This window comes from Nannospalax galili, unplaced genomic scaffold, assembly GCF_000622305.1.
Source record: "Nannospalax galili isolate Female #2095 unplaced genomic scaffold, S.galili_v1.0 scaffold321, whole genome shotgun sequence".
NCBI classification, from domain to species: Eukaryota; Metazoa; Chordata; class Mammalia; order Rodentia; family Spalacidae; genus Nannospalax; species Nannospalax galili.
Window position 1 is genome coordinate 326,236 of NW_008345972.1, and position 19,886 is coordinate 346,121.

The 19,886-nt window shown below is 43.1% G+C and overlaps 1 protein-coding gene across 1 annotated transcript in view; it reads left to right on the forward strand.

Moving 5' to 3' along the window:
* The window catches only part of Pkd1l1 (polycystin 1 like 1, transient receptor potential channel interacting), a 151,820-nt gene extending 133,330 nt beyond the window's left edge, over positions 1-18,490 (forward strand). The window contains exons 48-52 of the mRNA XM_029567884.1: positions 945-1,079; positions 3,677-3,907; positions 9,475-9,636; positions 10,476-10,644; positions 16,722-18,490. Of these exons, the coding sequence (XP_029423744.1) occupies positions 945-1,079; positions 3,677-3,907; positions 9,475-9,636; positions 10,476-10,616 (669 nt within the window). The 3' untranslated portion in view covers positions 10,617-10,644; positions 16,722-18,490. The remainder of the gene's footprint in view (positions 1-944; positions 1,080-3,676; positions 3,908-9,474; positions 9,637-10,475; positions 10,645-16,721) is intronic.
* Positions 18,491-19,886: the final 1,396 nt, after the last annotated feature.

The following is a 19,886-nucleotide window of genomic DNA, read 5'->3' on the forward strand; positions in this document are numbered from 1 at the left end:
CGCATTGGTTTAAATAAAGTATAGAATAAATTCTCCTGCTTACTTCTACCTGTTAAGTAGCAACTACCAGGAAATTTGAAATTCCACCTGTAGCTGGCATTGTATTTTCCTAGCCACTGTTGGCTATAGCACCAATCATCTCCATTTCTTCCCAAGCCCAGTGGGCTGTCTCTCCCCGCTTTGGAGGGACCACACATGTGACAGACACTCACAACTTGCTTGGGCCTCAGTTGTCAGAGGTCATGGTCGGCATTATCCCAAGCAAACAGAAAGCCTTGCTCCTTGGCCCATGTGGAGCTCTAGCATGCATCATTCAATTCTTTCTCCTGGGAAGAATAGATGAGGTACTGAAAGTCCTTTCCTATGCACCTTAGGCAGACACATAGCCTTCTGGGCAACCCTGTGAGGCAACGATGCCTGTGCTGGACCCAGACTCTGGGCTACTACATGTGACCTTGGATCAGTGCCTACTCCTACAGTGTGACTTTTGTCCCATTCCATTGTTTGTCTGAGCCATAGACTCCAAGGATATAAAATGGGAGCACTTCTGTTTATCATAAGGATTACATTATTAAGATCCACAAGGAAAGGACTGGCAACTAGCTTGAAGCATGTAACATGAAGGGAGGGATAGCATGACTGTATACTCCGTCACCACCCACATGAACCTTACCTTCCAGTGCAGTGGACTGTCTGGACACCTCAGAGGAGAAACAGCCAGACCTACTCTGTCCTCCCTTCACAGGTCTGCCTCCTCAAGACCTATTACAATTTGTACTTCCTTCTTCTTCTGACTTGCTGTCCTCTGCAGACACTGACACTTGGTGTCCCTGAGAGACATGTGGTCTATATCCCCTCTTCACTTAGCATGGCCCCCAGGTGTGCTGGAGCCTCTGCACCTTCTCATCACCGGAGGATGCTGACCTGCCACATTCTTCCCTCAGAGGGTGCGATGGCTCCAGGGAATCCTCTTGTTCCTCTGGATGTGGAAATGCATTCTCCTCCCTGGCTTTCTAAACACCACGGTGTCCTCTCCAGTGATACGTCCCTCTCTCTCCAGACTCTTTGCACTGGCGGCGGTAAGACTCCCCCCCCCCTCATGATTTCCTCAGTCAACCAACATACCATTCTCATCAGTTAGGGGAGAGTGAACTTCTTACAAGTTGATGCACCATCCGGAAGTCTAGCTTTCTAATCCATTATGGTGGGGTTTCGATAAGGGATATCTGCATTATAAATTATATTCCTGATAGCAATAGCTATGATTTATTAAACACTGGCTCTGTGTTATGCTTTCCCACAGCATATTGTGGTTATTACTCACAGTTATTACCACCTATGAATCTTTCTTTAAGTGTCAGGAATGCTGAGTTTGGGCCGCCTGTATGTGAACATACTTAATAATCTTACAAGAATGGCATTTTTTCCAGAGGGTAGAGCAAGCGGCTGAGAGAGGAGATGATACTTGCTCTGGGACTATAACTTTTAGGTACTTAGATAGCCATGTGCCTGCTTCCACATCCATTTGTCACCTGGGCCCTGCTCCTAAAGATTTCCCTCTTGGCACACTGGAACTTACTTTGTATCATTTACCTCACTGGTGGAAGCATGTAACATCAGCAGAACACAAAGCAAGAAACCCCAATCAGAAACAGGGAATGTACAGGTACCTGGTACTCAGCTGTTTGCATGAGTGCTTGTGAGTGCCTGACCCTTCCACCAGGAGAAGGCCAGTCTCCATTCAGGGAAGGAGCTTGCTGTGACCCCACGGGCCTGGTGCAGGACAGGTTCCTGCCTCTGCAGCAACACAGAATTGCCATCAAGACTGAGGGAGCCACTTGGCCAGGTGGCTGCAATGAGGAGGCTCTGGTTCTCAGGGCCCAGGGGTCACACAGCACACAGAGCACCAAGCACTAGTCTCCTGCTCCATACAATGTGAACCCCAAACCTTGCTGGCCCCCTGGAGAGACAGGTCAGCAAATGAGAGCAGAAAAGTAGACTCAAAGACAGAGAGAGCTGCGTTTTTTTAAACCCAGGCTGCCCTCTACCCAACGCATTCACATCATCCATAGGAACAGAAAGATCCAGGCAGGTTCCTCCTCTTGATTTGATCAGATATAAACTAATGGGTTAAGTGTTTGTTGTTGTTTGTTCTGCTTTTTTTAACCTGAATGTTTTTCCATTTATTTGGTGGTAGGGGTTTCTGTGAACAGATCAGAGGACAGTTTACAGGAATCAGTTCTGTTCTTCCACCATGTGAGTTCATGGGGTCCTCAGACTTGACAGCAAGCGCCTTAACCCACCGAATCATCTTGCCTACTGTTCTTACTGGTTTTAATACAAGGTCTCATGAAGCCCAGACTAGTCTTAAACTCACTATGTAGCCAAGGATAGCTACACAGCCTCCTGCCTCTCCTCCAAAGTGCTAAGGCTGCAGACATGTTCCACCATGCCCAACCTAGACTGTGCTTTCTTCCTCCTGGTCCTGCAGAGATTTGTGCCATTCCACGTCAGAATAAATGATACCAGTAAGTGCCAGGCAAGGACAGGGAGTTCTAAATGCAGCACCAGGGAGACAAACGGAGAACAGTGGTACCTGTGGTGGATAGGCGATGGTCTGTCTTCTATCTGAGAAATTATGTCAGCCCTGGAGCATTAGATGGAGTGAAGAACAAGCTGGACCAGTGACATAAGAACTAAAACCCCAGGCCAAGTCCCTATGTGTTTCAGCCAGGACGACACACTTAACAAGACCTGGTTTGCCTCAAAGTAGACTTCCATGATGCTTCTTGATCTACCTTGCCAAGCATTTTCTGGGCGCTGGGCACCAGAGCCAAGCATGGTAACAGGGTCCCCCTGACAGGTGACTCCAATGTATATGCAAAGTGCCTTTGACCAAAGGCTGGAGGGGCAGGCCACTGATAGCAAGGACAAACGAGAAGGGAGGATGTCGTTACAGCTGGTTGTCTCTCACTGACCCACACAGGCCATGTGTGTGGCTTGTGGCCTGGCCATCAGCCACCCTCCTAAGCATCAGTAGAGGAGGAGAGGGCATGGGGCAGGAAGAGCACTAACAGTGGAGGAGGGTGCACAGGCCACCCTGCAGAGCCACTGGGTTGCTTGGAGCATGTGGGTACAGACAGATATACACAGAGAGATCTGAGGGAGGCATCCCTGGTAGAGACTGACCTGTAAGGTGAGTTCCTAAACCAGGAGGGCCTGAGCCACACATAAAATCTCCTTCTCCAAGCTGGATGTGGTCACACAAACCTTTAATTCCAGCATTTGGGCAGCAGGGACAGGCAGATCTCTGTGAGTTCGAGGCCAGCCTGGTCTCCATAGTGAATCCAGGCCAGCTGGGGTTACAGTGAGACACTGTCTCAAAAAGACAAAAAAAATAAATAATAATAATCCCCTTCTCCAAGCTTTTAGCTACTTAAAAGGGCCGGGCATGGTGGTGCACACCTTTAATCTCAGCACTTGGGAGTCAGAGGCAGGTGGATCTCTGAGTTCCAGGCCAGCCTGGTCTCCATAGTGAATCCAGGACAGCTGGGGCTATAGGGAGACCCTGTCTCGAAAAGACCAAAAAAAAAAAAAAAATGTATTTAGAATCCCCAAAGTAACCTCCTCTAAAGAGAGCTGACAGGATCAGTGTCATGGGGTTTGCTCCCTGCAGCTGGTTGGGGTCTTGCTGTTGGCCACCCACTGCCGCCTGTGCCGGTTTCTGCTCTTCACCTGGATGCCGTCATCCTGGACCTCTGCAGATGTAATTCCTGGTCCTCTGTTTGGTTTTCTGGGAAGAAGCCAAAAGGACTCATGGCAGGATCTTTGGGAGTCCGATCAACCAGACATGGCTCATTACCTTGGAGCCCTCTTCCTGTTGGCAGCCACACTGTGTTTCGGAATGGTATGTACATACTTTGATGCACATACTTTGTGAGGTCAAAGTTGGTGAAGGTTTCATCAGCTGTCAGGACAAAATGTTCTCTGTCTACATGGGCAGACATCTGGTCTGCCCAAGCCAGATCTCATGGGAACAGACCCCTGAGACCTACCCGATCTTCCCTGAGCAGGGACTGGGCATAGTCTGCTTGATATTCCTTAATCTAGAATAATCCAGTAAAAGCACAGTTGCTCAGAACACTGCCTGCCCCAGAAGCTTTCCTGGGCCTTCCTGCTAAAACACATTTTTTCTCACCCTGAACTTCACCTCAAACTGTACAGAGTAACTCTGCAGTGTTACCCCACCTCTCATCAGTTTTACTCCAGTTAGACAGCCTCCATGGATGCTTCTCAGGGCTGGAGTTCCAGTGAGGCTAGGCCTTTCTGTCATGCATCTTTCTGCTGATCTGCACTGCAAATCTAGCCACACTGTCCTGGCTTTAACCCTTCAACCCTTCAGGAGTTCCCTCATGTCCATCCTGCCACCTACACACAGAAAGACATACGTAGCAAATAAAAATATGGAATATCCAGTTACTGCTAAATTCTGTACCATGATTAGCTGTTTAGTATTAGCATGTCCCCACAGCAGCTCAGACATACTTGTCTTAAAAATTACTGTTGCTGGGGCTGGAAAGATGGTTCCGTGGTTAAGAACTCTTGCAGAGGACTCGGGTTCCTTTCCCAACACCTTCATGGTGGTTATCAACTGTCTGTAACTCCAGTTCCAGGGGATCTGACACCTTCTTCAGGCCTCCATGGGCATTGCACACATGTGGTACACTTGCATACTAGCAGGCAAAACATTAATACACTTAAAAATAAATTTAAAAATTACTGTTGTTTACACGAAGTTACCCTGCAACCACTGTCGCATTTGATGACTGGTCCCACTGTCCGCTCTGGCTCTGCCCTGCTCTACCCAGTTTCTTCTCAGGGACCAACCCAGGTTGCTACATCCACACCACAATGTGGTAGGAGGAACTCAATTTTGAGGAAAGCTCCTCAGATGTTCCCATTGAGGACCCAGGGTTGGAAGCTCCTATCTTGTGCTTGGCCAGGGCCTGAGGGTATTCTGTGCTCCCTGCTCCTACTGGATCCCTCCCCTGCCACCCTACACATTCCTGTGAGGCAGCACTAGTATGGAACTTTTGCACACCTGGTCCAACCAGCTGGTCCTCTCCTCCAGATCTGAGCAACCTCACTACACCACAGCCCCGGTAGTCCTTTCCTGTGTCTCTTGGAACTATGGTCACATTGAAAGCAGGTATACCAGGAGACCCTATCTTCTCAGAGTGATTCCTTCCTGGCACATGGTGAAGCCCAATACAAGTTAAAAGAATTGGTATTCACACTTTCTCAGTGACTTAAAATTCTTTGTGCTTTAAAAATTCGGCTGCCGTTCTCATTAGTAGATAGACTATAGAAGTGGCTGGGCTGGATAGCTCCAGCTATCAGCTTGATACACCTGGAAAGAGGGACCCTCAACTGGAAAATTTCCTCTATTGGATCTTCTATTGGATTGGCCTATGGGCATATCTGTGAGGCATTTTCTGGATTGCTGGGTGATGTGGGAGGCCCCAGCCCACTGTGAGCAGTGCAGCCCCTAGGCAGGTGGTCCTGTGTTACAAGAAAGCAGGCTGAGCCCAGGCCAAGAAGCAGCATTCCTCCATGGTCTGTGCTTCAGCCCCTGCCTCCAGGTTCCTGCCTTGAATTTCTGCCTTGGCTTCCCTCAATGATGAACTGTGATCAGAACATGTAAACTAAATAAACCTTTATTTGTAGCCCAAGTTGGTTTTGGTCAGTGTTTTGTCACAGCGATAGAAAGCAAACTAGGATAGTGGATGCATGTGCTCACACCCCAACAGCACTCAGAATGGAGCACTTTTCTTCTTTCAGTGTTCCTTAGTCCAGGCTCACTGTTCTTCCTGCCTTCCTTCCTGCCTTCCTTCCTGCCTTCCTTCCTTTCTTCCTGCCTTCCTGCCTTCTTGCCTTCCTTCCTTCCTTCCCGCCTTCCTGCCTTCCTGCCTTCCTTCCTGCCTTCCTTCCTGCCTTCCTTCCTGCCTTCCTGCCTTCCTTCCTGCCTTCCTTCCTTCCTGCCTTCCTGCCTTCCTTCCTTCCTGACTTCCTTCCTTCCTGTCTTCCTTCCTTCCTTCCTTCCTTCCTTCCTTCCTTCCTTCCTTCCTTCCTTCCTGCCTTCCTCCCTTTCTTTCTTCTTTCCTTCCTTCCACCATCACATCCACCTATTTATCATTACCTGTCTATCTACCACCTGTCTGTTCACCCATTAATCACTTTACTGGTCCAACCCACTCAACTTTTTAAATCCATTCATCATCCATTCATTCACCCATTAATCAACCACTGAGCCAACCCATCAACTCTTTCCTCCATCCATCCGTCCATCCATCCATCCAAGTCATCTGTTCATTCACATTCTCTTTCAGTGCTGGCTGTTGTATTCAGGCAATGATAAAACTTTATCATATAGTTTGTTTATCCTATAGTTCTTGCTTCTGGAAACTCATGGTTCACAAGGGAAGCTCTAGGCACAAATCACTATCACAATTTTTATGTTTAAAATACAGTTCATTTATTAGGTATGTGATTTGGAAATGCACATCTTTGACTGGTCATTTCATTCTGTCTCTATGGAGTAGAAGTTTCTTAATTTTCACAAAAATCAAGTTTGGTTTGTGCTTTTGATGTCATATTGAAAAAAAAAAACAATAGTTTCCTAATCCAAGGTTACACATTTTCTCCTTTTTGTCTGGAATTTTCATAGTTTTATGTTGTACACTCAATTTGATAATTCATTTTAAATTTTAATTATTTATTTTTATTTAATGCCTATGAGTGTTTTACCTGCGTGTATGTAAGAGCACCTTTGTCATACAATGCCCATGGAGGCTGGAAGAGGGCATCAGATCCCCTGGAACTGGAGTTACAGCTGGTTGTTAGCCACCATGTGGGTTCTGAGAACCAAACCTGGATCCTCTGCAAGAGCAGCCAGTGCTGTTGACACCTGAGCCATCTCTCCAGCCCCTCAATGATCAATTTTTAGTTAATTTTAGCATAAGATATAAAGGAAGGATAAGAGTTTGTGTGTGTGTGTGTGTGTGTGTGTGTACATGTGTGTACATGAATATGGAGGTCAGAGGACATCCTTGAGTGTCTTTCCTCAGGCACTGTCCACCTTTTTCTTGTCAATAAGACTTCTCATTGGCCTGGAACTTGCCCAGTAAGCTAGGCTGGCTGGCCAGTGATCTCTAGGGATCCATCTGCCTATCTCTGCCATCCAAGCACTAGGATTACAAGTGTGCACCACCATGCACAGGGTTTTTAAAAATGGGTTCTGGGGATTGAACTCAGGTCCTCATGCTTGCAAAGCAAGCATTTTTACCAACTGAGCTATCGCCTCACCCTGAGTTCATGTTTTTAATAGATGGATAGTTGTTCAGTAGCATCTTAAAAAGAATGTCTTTTTTTCCATCAAATTAGTTTTTCATACTAGTCAAAAAGCAGTGACTGTGTCTGTGTCACTCTAACACAAAGTCCCACTGCCCTGAGCTTGCCTTTCAATAATCCCAAGTCTTGATTGCCATAGCTCACTAGCAAGACGTCATTAGAGTGAGTCCTCCAGAGTCTCCATTACTGTAGCTGTCTAGCAAGTGTTCCATAGCAGGATGAACACTCCAGCTTTGTTCCTTCTGGAGTTGGCTCTTCTACCTCCCTTACCTTTTCATATAGATGTTAGAAGCACCTTGTTTAAAAATAATGCACACAAAATCCAATAAACTCCAAGTAACTATTTTGGATTGCAATTGAAGATAAATTTAATGTTCAAGTGACCTAATTAAAACAGCCATTTGGGGAGCTGGGGAGACAGCTCAGCAGTGAGGAGCACTGGCTACTCTTGCAGAGGACCTGTAGTTAGTTCCCAGCACCCACATGGTGTCTAACAACCATCATAAGTCCAGCTCCAGGGGAATCCAATGCCCTCTTCCGGCCTCTGAACACATTGCACTATAAGGATGCACTTACATACATTCACGGGAAACACACATAAAAAATTGAATAAATAAATATTTTTTAAAAAAACACAACTATTTGGGAACAAAGAAAGGTCTTCTTGATACTTATTTCCAAAAATACATATTAGGATGTGATAAAGATTGATGTGGATGTTTAAGTCTAATTTGAGGAGAATTGAAATCATAATAATATTAAAGTTTTCAGTGTTAGAATTCTATATATCTCTCTGTTTGTTTAGGTCTTTTATTTTTACTTTGTTTCTTATAATTTTCTATGCACAGATCTTGCATAATTATATGCAGCTTTAAAGTCTAACATGTTTTCTCGAAGAATGAGAAATTTAAGTCAGAGACTCATTTGTTCTTTCAAGATAGACCAGAAAGTCTTCACATAGTAGCGAGTATTTTTGACTTGAGCCTCAGTGAGTTCAGTTCATGGCAGCGGCCAGAGCAACAGGACAGATGATGCAAGAGCATGGGCCCTGGGGGAGGACCGTGCCAGGACTCTGGACAAAGCAGATATAATGTGGTGAAGGATGGCTGGAGCCTTGAATGCCACGCTAAGTCACTTGGGCTTTGTGGGTGGGAAACAGGGAAGCAGCCACACATGGAGGTGTCTGATCCAGGAGGCCTCAGACCTATAGACAGCTGTGTCCCTCTGCCAGCTACCTGTGTCCCTATACAGTTCTGCCAAGGATTGAAGGGATTCAGGGTATGAGTAAGAACAAAATTATGACCATGAGAAACAATGGCACACAATATTTGGGTGATGTTTGGACATGTCTCCACATGGTAGACATTCCTCATACCATAGGACCACTTGGAAGCTTATGGAAGAGTTGGAGCAATGGAAATCCAGAGGAGAGAGGAAAGGGTAATCTCAGGGAGGGATACTGATGTGTCCAGAGATATGACTCAGCAGCAATCCAGAGAAGGCTCTGGGTCAGCAAGTTCCTAAGACACAGCACCTGTGGCCATCACCACAGCTCCTAAGCATCTGTAGGTGGGTAACACCATGTAAGATTCGCAGGAAACAAAACAGAATCTAAATGGCTACAAGTTTGCTTGTTTGGGCTACTTTTTAAAATTAGAGAGCATGCATACTGCCAGCAGACCTTTGAGCTAACAGGTCTCAGCCAACAATGAAGAAATAACCTAGGAACCCATACCTAGGGGACATTGTTGGCTCATTTTAATGACACACATGAGGACACAGCGGCCTACTGGGTATCTAACTTCTTCCAGTTTCCCAGACACAGGCTGACACTGCAGCTGAGATGAGATGTGATCACAGCACACCACCGTGAGCTGGTGAGAACAGGCTTTTACACTGAGACTACACCTCAGTGACCTTGTCCTAATTTGGTTTTACCAATTACTGAAAATTCACGAGACAGCATCATCACATATAATATCCATTTCATAGTCTATCAAATTAACAAAGCCACTTTTAGGTTTGCTAACACAGAATTTATCTGCTTTTTTTTTTCTTCCCTAGCTTCGAGCCTCTGTCATGACTTTTTTCCGAAAAAGAAAGTCTGTTTACAGAAAATCTCTTGTGACACTTAAAGATGTTGCTGTCTACCTGTGGCGAAAGGTCCTTACTTTTCTGCGGCTGGAAACACCAGGGGTGGAAGAAACTGAGGTGGCTACAGATCACGTAAGCTCTAGGACCTTGGAGTAGGGAGCTCAGCAACATAGTCAGATTGATGGCTCTACCACAGCTTGCTTTCTGGTATAAAAGCTCCATGTGCTTCTCTGCCAACACTGCAAAGGCTCAAAATTAGTTCTCAACCCTAGTGGATCCCACAGAATCTTCCCTTGAAATACTAAATCACTCAGCAAGTTAGCAACCATAGTCTCCTCCACTGCTCAGTGCATCCCTACAACGCCCCTGTAGATTGGAAAGGTGGAGTCCCTGCTCTTATGTGGGACATACACACACTAAACTCTCATAATTCTTTATAGAGATAGTCACTTGTTTTCAGCACTTGCTAACAGATCCAAACTTCTGCTAAAAAATGGAGCCCTTGGCACTTTGAGGTTGGCCACCCCAGACACTAATGCAAACAAGTCAAGCTAGGTGTTTGCACACTGAATGCTCAGCTGTCCTCCATGATGACTATTTCCATGACTAGGATTCAGTAAGGTTCTGAAGCCGGACATAAGCAGTCATTACACTGTGTGTTTGTAACGGCTTACTGCTTGACATGTGCTTCCCAGCCCATTATTAATGCCTTTAAGTTGGTTCTTTGTATAATCATCATTAACCCTAGCACTAATGAATGTATCAGTATATGTATACCATAAGTGAAGGAACTGATTCAGAGAAACAGGAAGAGACAGGTCCAGTGCCCAAGTCTTCTGACCCCTGGGTCCAGGATATTTTACAACATAGCACAAACTCAGTCAGCACCCCTCAATGTTTCAGATAATGAGAGAAGAGAAAAAAAATCATATTCCTGTATGCATTTACTAATCTATTTTTCTTCCCTTCAGAACTACTACCTGGATGAATTTTCAACTCTATTAGATGAACTTCTGATGAAGATTGATGATTTGTCTGACAGCCTAGAGTTTTCTATTCTAGAAGAACAATTGAGGAGGAGAATGGAGACAGGGAAGAATGCAGACATTTAGTTGGCATTCAGGGTACCAAGCTATCAGGGTAAGAACATGCAATTTATCATTTCTTATGTTCTAAAGTTGGTTGGATCTAAAGTTGGTTTTTTATGTTCTAAAGTTAGTTGCTGTTCCAAGTCATGAGATAAACTTGCATAAATATCCTTTAATGGGGATGGAGAGATGGCTCTTCTAGAGGACCTGGGCTGAGTTCCCAGCACCTACATAAATGTCAGTAACTCCAGTCCCAGGGAATCTGACGCCCTCTTCTGGTCTCTTAAAGAAATTCAAGGAAAACACTCATACACATAAAATAAAAATGAATTAAAAATTTAAATATCCTCTAAGATTAATATTAGTGGAACAATGTGCTCTGAACAGAGAGTGGAACTGCTTAATAATTTAAACTATGTGACGTGGCTTCAAGCTTCAAATGGTGGCATAAATATCCACCTACCCCTCATTTCTCATTACGACTGTAATCAGCAAAGAGACTGAGAAGCAGAAATGGAAAGGGCAGCCTACCAGAAACTAAGGGATGTCTGATGCCCAGAGTGTGACCATCCATGCTAAGAAAGCCTGCTGAGCTCACTGAGGCTTAGACCAGAGAGAAAGTGTGCTGCCGGGCAGGAGCACACAGGGCTTCGGGTTAGCCCACCTGGGGGTGTCCACCGAAGGAGAGTGGCAGAGCATACCTCTGAAAGTAATCACCAGGAAGGGGGAAACTTGAATGCGAGGTGCTCCCTCATGAAAAACAACTCGATGAGAAAAAAGTCCTTCTTTGAACGTGGCCTAGAAAGCCATGAAAAAAGAGCATGCAGACAAAATAAAATAGGATAAATGGACAGGACTGGGGAAAGAAAGAAAGAAAGAAAGAAAGAAAGAAAGAAAGAAAGAAAGAAAGGAAAGAAAGAAAGAAAGAAAGAAAGAAAGAAAGAAAGAAAGAAAGAAAGAAAGAAAGAAAAAAAGAAAGAAAGAGAGAGAAAGAAGAGAGAGAGAAAGAAAGAAAGAAAGAGAAAGAAAGAAGAGAGAGAGAGAAAGAAAGAAAGAAAGAAAGAAAGAAAGAGAAAGAAAGAAAGGTACATATTCATGGATATGATGAACATATAATGCTACACACAGAGAAGAATAGTAGATTTACAAGGAAAAAAAATGATACAGGTGAAGATTTGAGAAAAGGCATCAAAAATATGTTTTAAAAACAATTTAAATTGACTTTAGGAATAATAATGGACACAGAAGTCTGAAAAAGAAGACTGTACATAAGTCAGAGAGAAGTTATGTATAATTCAGGTGCCCCCTCCCCAATGCAAAGGAAAGTTAAATAGAAAAGTTTAAAGATAATTGAAAATTCTTTCTTGAAATAAAGATTTAGACCTAGACAGATGCTTCTGCGCTGACATCAGGGCCACATGGTGACAAACTCGCTGTAATTTGGAAACATGAGGCCCTGAAAGGCATTTGATCCAGCTGGACTGCTGACAGCAGAGCCAGCAACACAGCACTACACAGGACCCAGTTCCCCTGGAGCTAGTTAGAATCTACAACTCACAGCATAGCTTCTACGGAATGCATATCCCTGCTCCACCATCTTAACGCTGAACAATTGTACCTCCAACCAATGCAAGTCAGGGCCATCTTTATAGCTAAAAAGAACCTTTATCCTAGGAAAGAAATAGGTTTAAATCAACTAGAGAAAAACCTAATATAGTTAGTTACTGGACTTAAAGAATCAGATAATCCTACTGATACTTAGACACCATCCTTAGCCCCCAAAGTCAGGCCACTTCTAAGTGATATAAAACTAGACAAATCAGTCTTTGTTATTGTTTTAATTATTAAAAAGTATTTGAATGTGCATATCAGAAAAAAAGGACACATGATAGGAAAATATAATTTTAGATAACTCTATTAATAGATAATAGAAATAAAAGGAGCAGTTGAAGAACTCAAAAGGAAAAGAATGTACTATGCTGAGGAAAAAATTAAACAGCACCTCATTACCTTCGTAAAAACAACAGAAACGTGGGTAAAACTTCTAGAAGAAAGGTAACTCTAAGGATATTTGGACCATGAGATTTATGTTATTTCAGGATAATGAGATTAAAACAGAGGCCAATGTATACTATTAAGTTAGTGCTTAGAGGAAAATCAAATGAAAGAAAGCAGAGTCTATATTTAAACCAATTCCCTCTCTCTCTCACTCTCTCTCTCTCTCTCTCTCTCTCTCTCTCTCTCTCACACACACACACACACACACACACACACAACACACACACACACACACACACACACACACACACTGAGCAAAGCAGGAGGGAGAGAGTCATAAAGATGAAGCACAGTTTAACAGTAAATGCAATGATCCAACAGCAAATATCAATGATTAGCTGTTCTGCAGCTAAATACCCTGGAAACGATGAGTACAATAAACACGCGAAATAAAGTGAGAGGTGGGAAACATCTGAGAAATTAAAGGAATGACTTCAGAAAGAAACCTGGTTCCAACAGTCTGGTGCGGTGAACTAGCAGAGGAGGGGCAGCAGAGTTCTGAAGGCACTTCCCCGGCAGCTGCCGGAGGAAAATTCACCAGGCTGTGACCCAGAGCCTAAGTCCACAGTGCTCTGCAAACCACGCCACATCATGCAAAAGAAAAACTTGTAAGTGTCTTGTTGTGAGATAAGAAATATATTGGTTAAAAACGATGCAAACATATCCCAAGCTTTAAAAAAAAAAATAGCCTTAGTGACTTTGATGCAAAAACTTACATAAAACATAAGTAAGTAGAATCCTGTAGTAGATTAAAAGAATAATATCCTTGATCATGAGTTTTAAATCAAGACTAGAAATGTTTTGGTGTAAAAATGTATTAATGCCCTTCACTAAAAAATGAAGGAAAGACTCATTTGGATTCTCCAGAGCCATATTTGATAAAATTCAACATCTCTTCCTAATTTTGAAAGGACTCTTGAAAAAGGGAATTGATTTTAATTTTTTAATGTATTTATTTTCATTGTATGTATATGAGTGTTCTGCCCACAAGAACACGAATATACCACATGTGTGTAAAGCTGCTGAAAGCCAGAAGTGGCTGTCACATGTCCTGGAACTGGAGCTGTGCGCTGCCATGTGGGTGCTAAGAACTGAAAGAACAGCCATCTCTCCAGTCCCAAGGAATTCATTTTAAATAAGATATTTCCAAGAATACAGACCATTAGTGTTATATCAGAGCCCCCCCCAAGATTAAAGAAAACTGAAAATTGCTAATTCAAAAATCCAACAAAGGCATTTTTAAATGGCACTGGGGATCAAACCAAGGACCCCAAGCATGCTAGGCAAGGACTCTAGCCCAGTGCTACATCCCCAAGTACCACAGGAACATTTTTGGGGGGATTTGAAAATAATTTTTTAGGTTTGTTTTAAATGAAGGCTGTTTCATTACAAGCAGAAATATTCACATACCTATTGGCATGAAGTAAGCGCATCAGGATTCATACTAAGCTCACTGAAACTTTTTTCTTGTCTATACCTCTGGGTACAGGGAGGTAATACCTAGCTCCTCTTGAGCCAAATTATCTTGTTATGGGCGAAAGAAAGTACAAAAGTAATGCCTATATAATACAGAGAAACATAAAGCACATTGTCACTAGTCACAGGCAATCTCAATATTTGTCTGCATCGATTAAACCTGTGACTAAAACTAGATATATGAACAAATCAGAGAAGAAGATTGAAAGTTTTGGGCTACAACAGTAATTATAATACTAATACTTTTGTACCTTCATAATTTCTTTAGGCCTTTACTAAACTGGCTTAAATGTTTTCATTATCCCTTGTATTCTGGAAATATCCAGCCATTTTAATTTGTATACATAAATCTTTCTTTACTAAAATATCTCTTTCATATCCTTTTTAATGTTTACGCTTTTCCTTTATCAATATCATCAGACATAATAACATTTACAACAAATTTTCCATTTGTTTTGAGAATTTACTAGTAATTCATATATATATGCATATATACAGAGATGAATAGTTATCTCAAATATGCCATTATAATGTATAAACTCCCCACAGGAACATTTTGAGAAATATGCCTCATCTTCTGTTCCCCTAGAAGCACACTTACTGTATGTCTATTTCATAACACAAATGTATAATCTGACAGAGTGGTTTCCATGTGCACTGTGTGTTCTCTTGTGAGTCCTTCCACACTCACTATGCATAGGAGTCCATACTAATTTCTGACATTCAGAAACCAGTGACGCAGAGCCTCATGCCTGTATCTTCTCCCCAATAACAGACTGTTCTTGCATGTGGTACATTAAGTTCTTAGCAGTCATCAACCTTAGTTTTCCTCCCACACTGGAAAACACAATTGTTTTCCAATTACTTTATGAGACATTTATCGAAAGTGTATTACACAAAAGCCACTGTGGCCAGGTGTATTTCTGTCTACAGCACCCAGGGTCTGCAGTGTGAGCTAACTGGTACTTCTGGGAAGGATGGGGGCATCAGTGGTACCTGAACAGGCCAACTGGATTTTGCAGAACAAACCCCTTTTGTGTGATGAGAGCCAAGGAAACAAGCTGTTTGAGTTTCCTAACTTCGGGGGCAGTTGTTTTTCATCTTAACCATTAATAATTAAGATTTGTATCTCTATAAACTAGAAGAATTGACTGCCTGGAGCTATCAATAACCACCTGCAAATCACATTGTTCTTTGTGCTCAAGGGACTGACTCATGGCAGCAGAATGCTGTGGGTGCCAGCCCTCACCCCCCTTGCTTGTTCACTCGGTGATTCTTGGCTTGTTCTCCCCTCTCAGCTACCTCCATCTGACTCAGAGAAAAAGTCCCTTCTCCAGCCTTTGTGGCCCAGGTCTCTCACCATGCAGTAGTTCCCTTTTTTATAGAAATTAGCCAAGCCTGAGTCAGGAAGGGTCATTTGGAGGTGCCAGGAGAGTTTTGCCCCACGAAATTTCCTCTTGATTTGCTTTTGTGAATACAGTTAGGGCAGGATCAGTCAGCCTGAAAAGGAGTACTTTATCTCAGGGTACAGATGACCTGGCCAAGCCAGGTGCTACTCAGTGGTCAAGCACTTGTCTAGCATGCATAAGGCCCTGCCTCCCGTCCCCAGAATGTTTTTGTTTTGTTTTGTTTTGTTTTTTAAGTGTAATTATTTAGCTCCCTTCTGCCAGGATGAAAGTGGAGGTTTTTTTTCTAGGTGGAAAATCTGGGTTCATATTTCACATCTGGGGCATGAGCACAGGCCATATGAGTTTGCAGAAAAGGCTCCTGTGCTGAGGCCAAAGTCTCTGTTTTCATCCAGGTTTGTCATTGTGGTTCAGAGCACAAGAAACAATCAACCCGATGAATTTTCCTGCAGTTTCTTCGGTTAACTTTACCAGTTTGTGGAGGTGATTTAGAACATTTGGCTTTCCACAACACGGTCAGCAGCCCTAGTCTAGCGATTCTATAATTATAGGTGACTTCCACAAACTCACTGGCCCTTCGGGGACTCAAGGTGTTTAGTAGGGCGTGGCACAAGGTCATTGAACACAATGAGCTGGAATCCTGGAGAGCAGTAGCGGTTGAAGCAAATCCACCCCAGTCACCACATGAGACCCCACTCCTTCTGACAAGCATGCAGGTCTCTAGGTCTGACAACTGAGCTACTGCTGATGATTCATTTGTAACCACAGGCTGGTGTCCATGGGCACATAATCCAACCTCATGTCATATGTCCTCTTTGTGGCACTCCCCACAGGACCATTGAGAGGCAAATAAGTTAATGTGGGCATGCTCTAATTACTCTCTATAGGGTTAATCCAGACAACTAAAACTGAGTTTAAAGATTCATTCATCAAGGGCTGGAGCAATAGCTTAGCAGTTAAGAGCATTGCCTGCTCTTGCAGAGAACCCAGGTTCAATTCCCACCACCCACATGGTAGCTAACAACCGTCCGTACCTCCAGTTCCATGGGGATCTGACGCCTTCTTCTGACCTCAGTGGGCACTGCATGACATGGATGCACTTACACACATGCAGGCAATACACTCATACACTTAAAATAAAAATAATAAATTCATTCATCAAGTAATTTTGTGCCTGTCACAACTCTAGGCACCGAAGATGAGCATCATTGACTTGAAAGTGAGCCGTGTCCATCAGGAAGACCTCGGATGCCCAACCTCAGAAAATAAGAATCTCAGAACAATGAATAAAAATCTGAGCAACTTTTATACTCATTTAGATCTAGATTAAGATGGGGTTCCTCCCATGAGATGGCTGGGGGCCATTGATGATGCAGTCATGGACTTAAACTGAGAGACAGGTGAAGACTACAATCCACCGTTTCCAGGTTGTGTCTAACACATCCCAATTCTTGTCCTGGCTCTGCGCTTGCTGCCTGAGTTCTTTATGATTCATGTACTTTCTGCTAAGTCTTCTGTTGATCCCACAACTCAGTAAGTGGTTAGTAAATTGATGATCAAGAAAAAAAAAGAGAGATGAACAATGTCCATGGATTCAAAGAGGCAAATAATAAACCATATGGCAAAGGCCTGGTAGGTGACGCTGAGGAAGGGGTTTGTGTTTTCGAGTGATTCCTGTGCATTTTCCTAAACTTGGAATCATTTCCCAATGAAAAGCTTTTGAAAAGAAGTTCTTGTGTTACTCAGGCTCAGAGATGGCACAGTGATAGAGAGTCACAGATGTGAGGAATCGTTGGAATAGCTCTTGGGGTTTTTCTTAAGCTTTTTTATATTTTTAAGTATATCTTGGAATGTTTTCTTGGATAGACATCACAAAGAAAGCTCACTAAACTTCATACAAATGCTTAGATGTGACTTACAAATATTGGATATATCAGAAGTAGAAGTAACTTAAAACCCAGACATAAATGCTGGAACAGACCGCCTTCTGAGATAAGATTTCTCTGCTTCCATGGATTATGTGCTGAGTCTGCAGAGACGCTTCACAAGGAGAATTGCTGGTGTATAGCTGATTTATTCCCTCCTGGCACACAAGCTCCACTAAAGTTGAAATATAATCACCCATTCCTCTTTCTAGAATAGTTTTGCAACACTGGATATAAACCTGGACTTCTGTGTTGCTGTGAACATGTAACTTATTTATTAGAGCCAAATTTTCTCTAGTGGGGGGGTCAGAAAAGTTGAGTTTTCAGAGGTTAAAATGTCCTATCAACTGACTGCTTTTTGAAGCAATTTCTGTTTCAGCTTGAACAAACTCCAACAATTATTGCCCCCAAACAATAGATAAAATGCTGTATTAGTTTGCTAGATATGCAGTAACAAATACCGCAAACAGAAATACAAAGTCTCACAGCCTGGAGGACTGAGGTCCAAGAGTAGGGTATGGGCAGGCTCACACTCCCCTCAGTGGCCCTGGGGAGAGAGGCCTCTTTCCCAGCTTCTTAGAGCTTTTGAGCTGGGGACAGTACGATTCTGATTATTCTATGACATTCTGCTCATGTGTGGTTTTCCTGCCCAAGTTTTCTCTCTGTATAAAGGCACAGTTGTATTGTATCGGAGCTCACTGTAATGGGCACATCTCAGTTTTGTCAACATCCTATTTGTGGGCACTGGCATTAGCATATCAACATTTTTATTTTCTGGGGGGGGAAACAAAACCTATCACAAATATATTTGTTCAACTGTGGGTATCTAAAGACAAATGTTGCAGATTCCCATTAATTCCATTGTAATGCGGGATTCCACTAATTTGACAAAAGAAACAAAAGACACGAATGTTTTTTCCACTTTTTTCTTTTACTCTGTAGACTTTCAATAAAAATGACATTTGGGGACCCGTGAGATGGCTCATTGGTAAAGGCACCTGCCATAAAGCCTGGCAACCTGAGTTCAATCCTTGAGACCCACATGGTAGAAGGAGAGAGTAGATGCCCAAAAGTTATCCTTTGACCTCTGCCAGCACATGGTGGTGCACGTGTGCACACGTGTGCCACACAAATATGTACACAGATACACACACACACAATTACATTTTTTTAAAAAGAGAACCATATTTGTGCATTCGTTAGTATTTGTTGGTATGAAAAGCTGATCATCAGAGATATTTTACCTTGGATAAAATCAGATAATATCCATTAAAACAGCAGTTCTAAGTATGAATGCAGTTGTCTCTTCCCTGAGTGCCACATGGTTGTCAAGGGGCAGGGTGCTTCCTAAGTAACTGAACACAGGGATCTGGTGGTCTGTGAGGTCAGGACACAAGGCATGAAATCACATGAGAATCCCCTAAAACAAACCTCAACTGTGTCCCTGACACATTAGGAAAACAGAGTCCATTTCACTAGTGATTTGGAAGTTTGGGTCTATCCTAGGGAAAAAGTATCATGCACATTCCCACGATGACATAATCACTAATAGGCATGCCCTAACTGATTAGTAAATCAGTGTAGAGTTGGTGACTTGTTATTTTTGAGTAGGAATGAGGGAAGAAAAGTCAGAGGAGATTGAAGGGTTTCTCTAGTCTAGGCAAGGCCAGGCACACTCAGACAGTTTCCCACTGGATTTGTCTTGGGTAGAAGACAGAGTACTCTGGGTCACAGGCTATGTGCATGGGCATGCCACAACCTCATGCATCACCATTTGCAGCACCAATGTGGGAAGTAGTTTATCTAATTTGGGAAAATGTAGATTAAAGTGCAAATCTCGGGACCTGGGAAAGAGCCTATTCTGGCTGTCTCCTTTGGCTTCTCATACTAGGACAGGTTTTTCCGTATAATGAAACTAGAAAATTACTAATACACTAGCCCTTGACCTTGGCCAAGCAGTGACCTTAGAAAACCTTTCTTTGTAGTAGCCCTGTTCAATGATTTTTCCAGATGTTTGTGGCCACAAGGCTTCTGTCTTGCAGTCTCTTCTTACATCCTTGCACAAATTAGTGGCATGTTTTTTCCATCATCCTGGTCCTGCTGCCAGACAGGAACAAGAAAACTTGATCATAAAGTTCAGAAATTTATGCTGATCTTTGAAACACATCAACACCCTTTGCCCCGCAGCAGTGAGCCTCTTATTTCAAAATCTGTGGATGACACAATCTGTGACTCTCACAAGAAGCTGGATCCTTAGATGCTGACTCAGAGTGAAGAGAAGAATTTGGTGCCAGCACAGGCAGGGGCTTTACTTTACACATAACCACAATTGTGAATGCCGTGTGGCACTGGCAGAAAGGAAGATGCCTAGATCCCAGGGCAGATCTCAGATCCCAGAAATAAACACACACAAATATGACCAACACCGT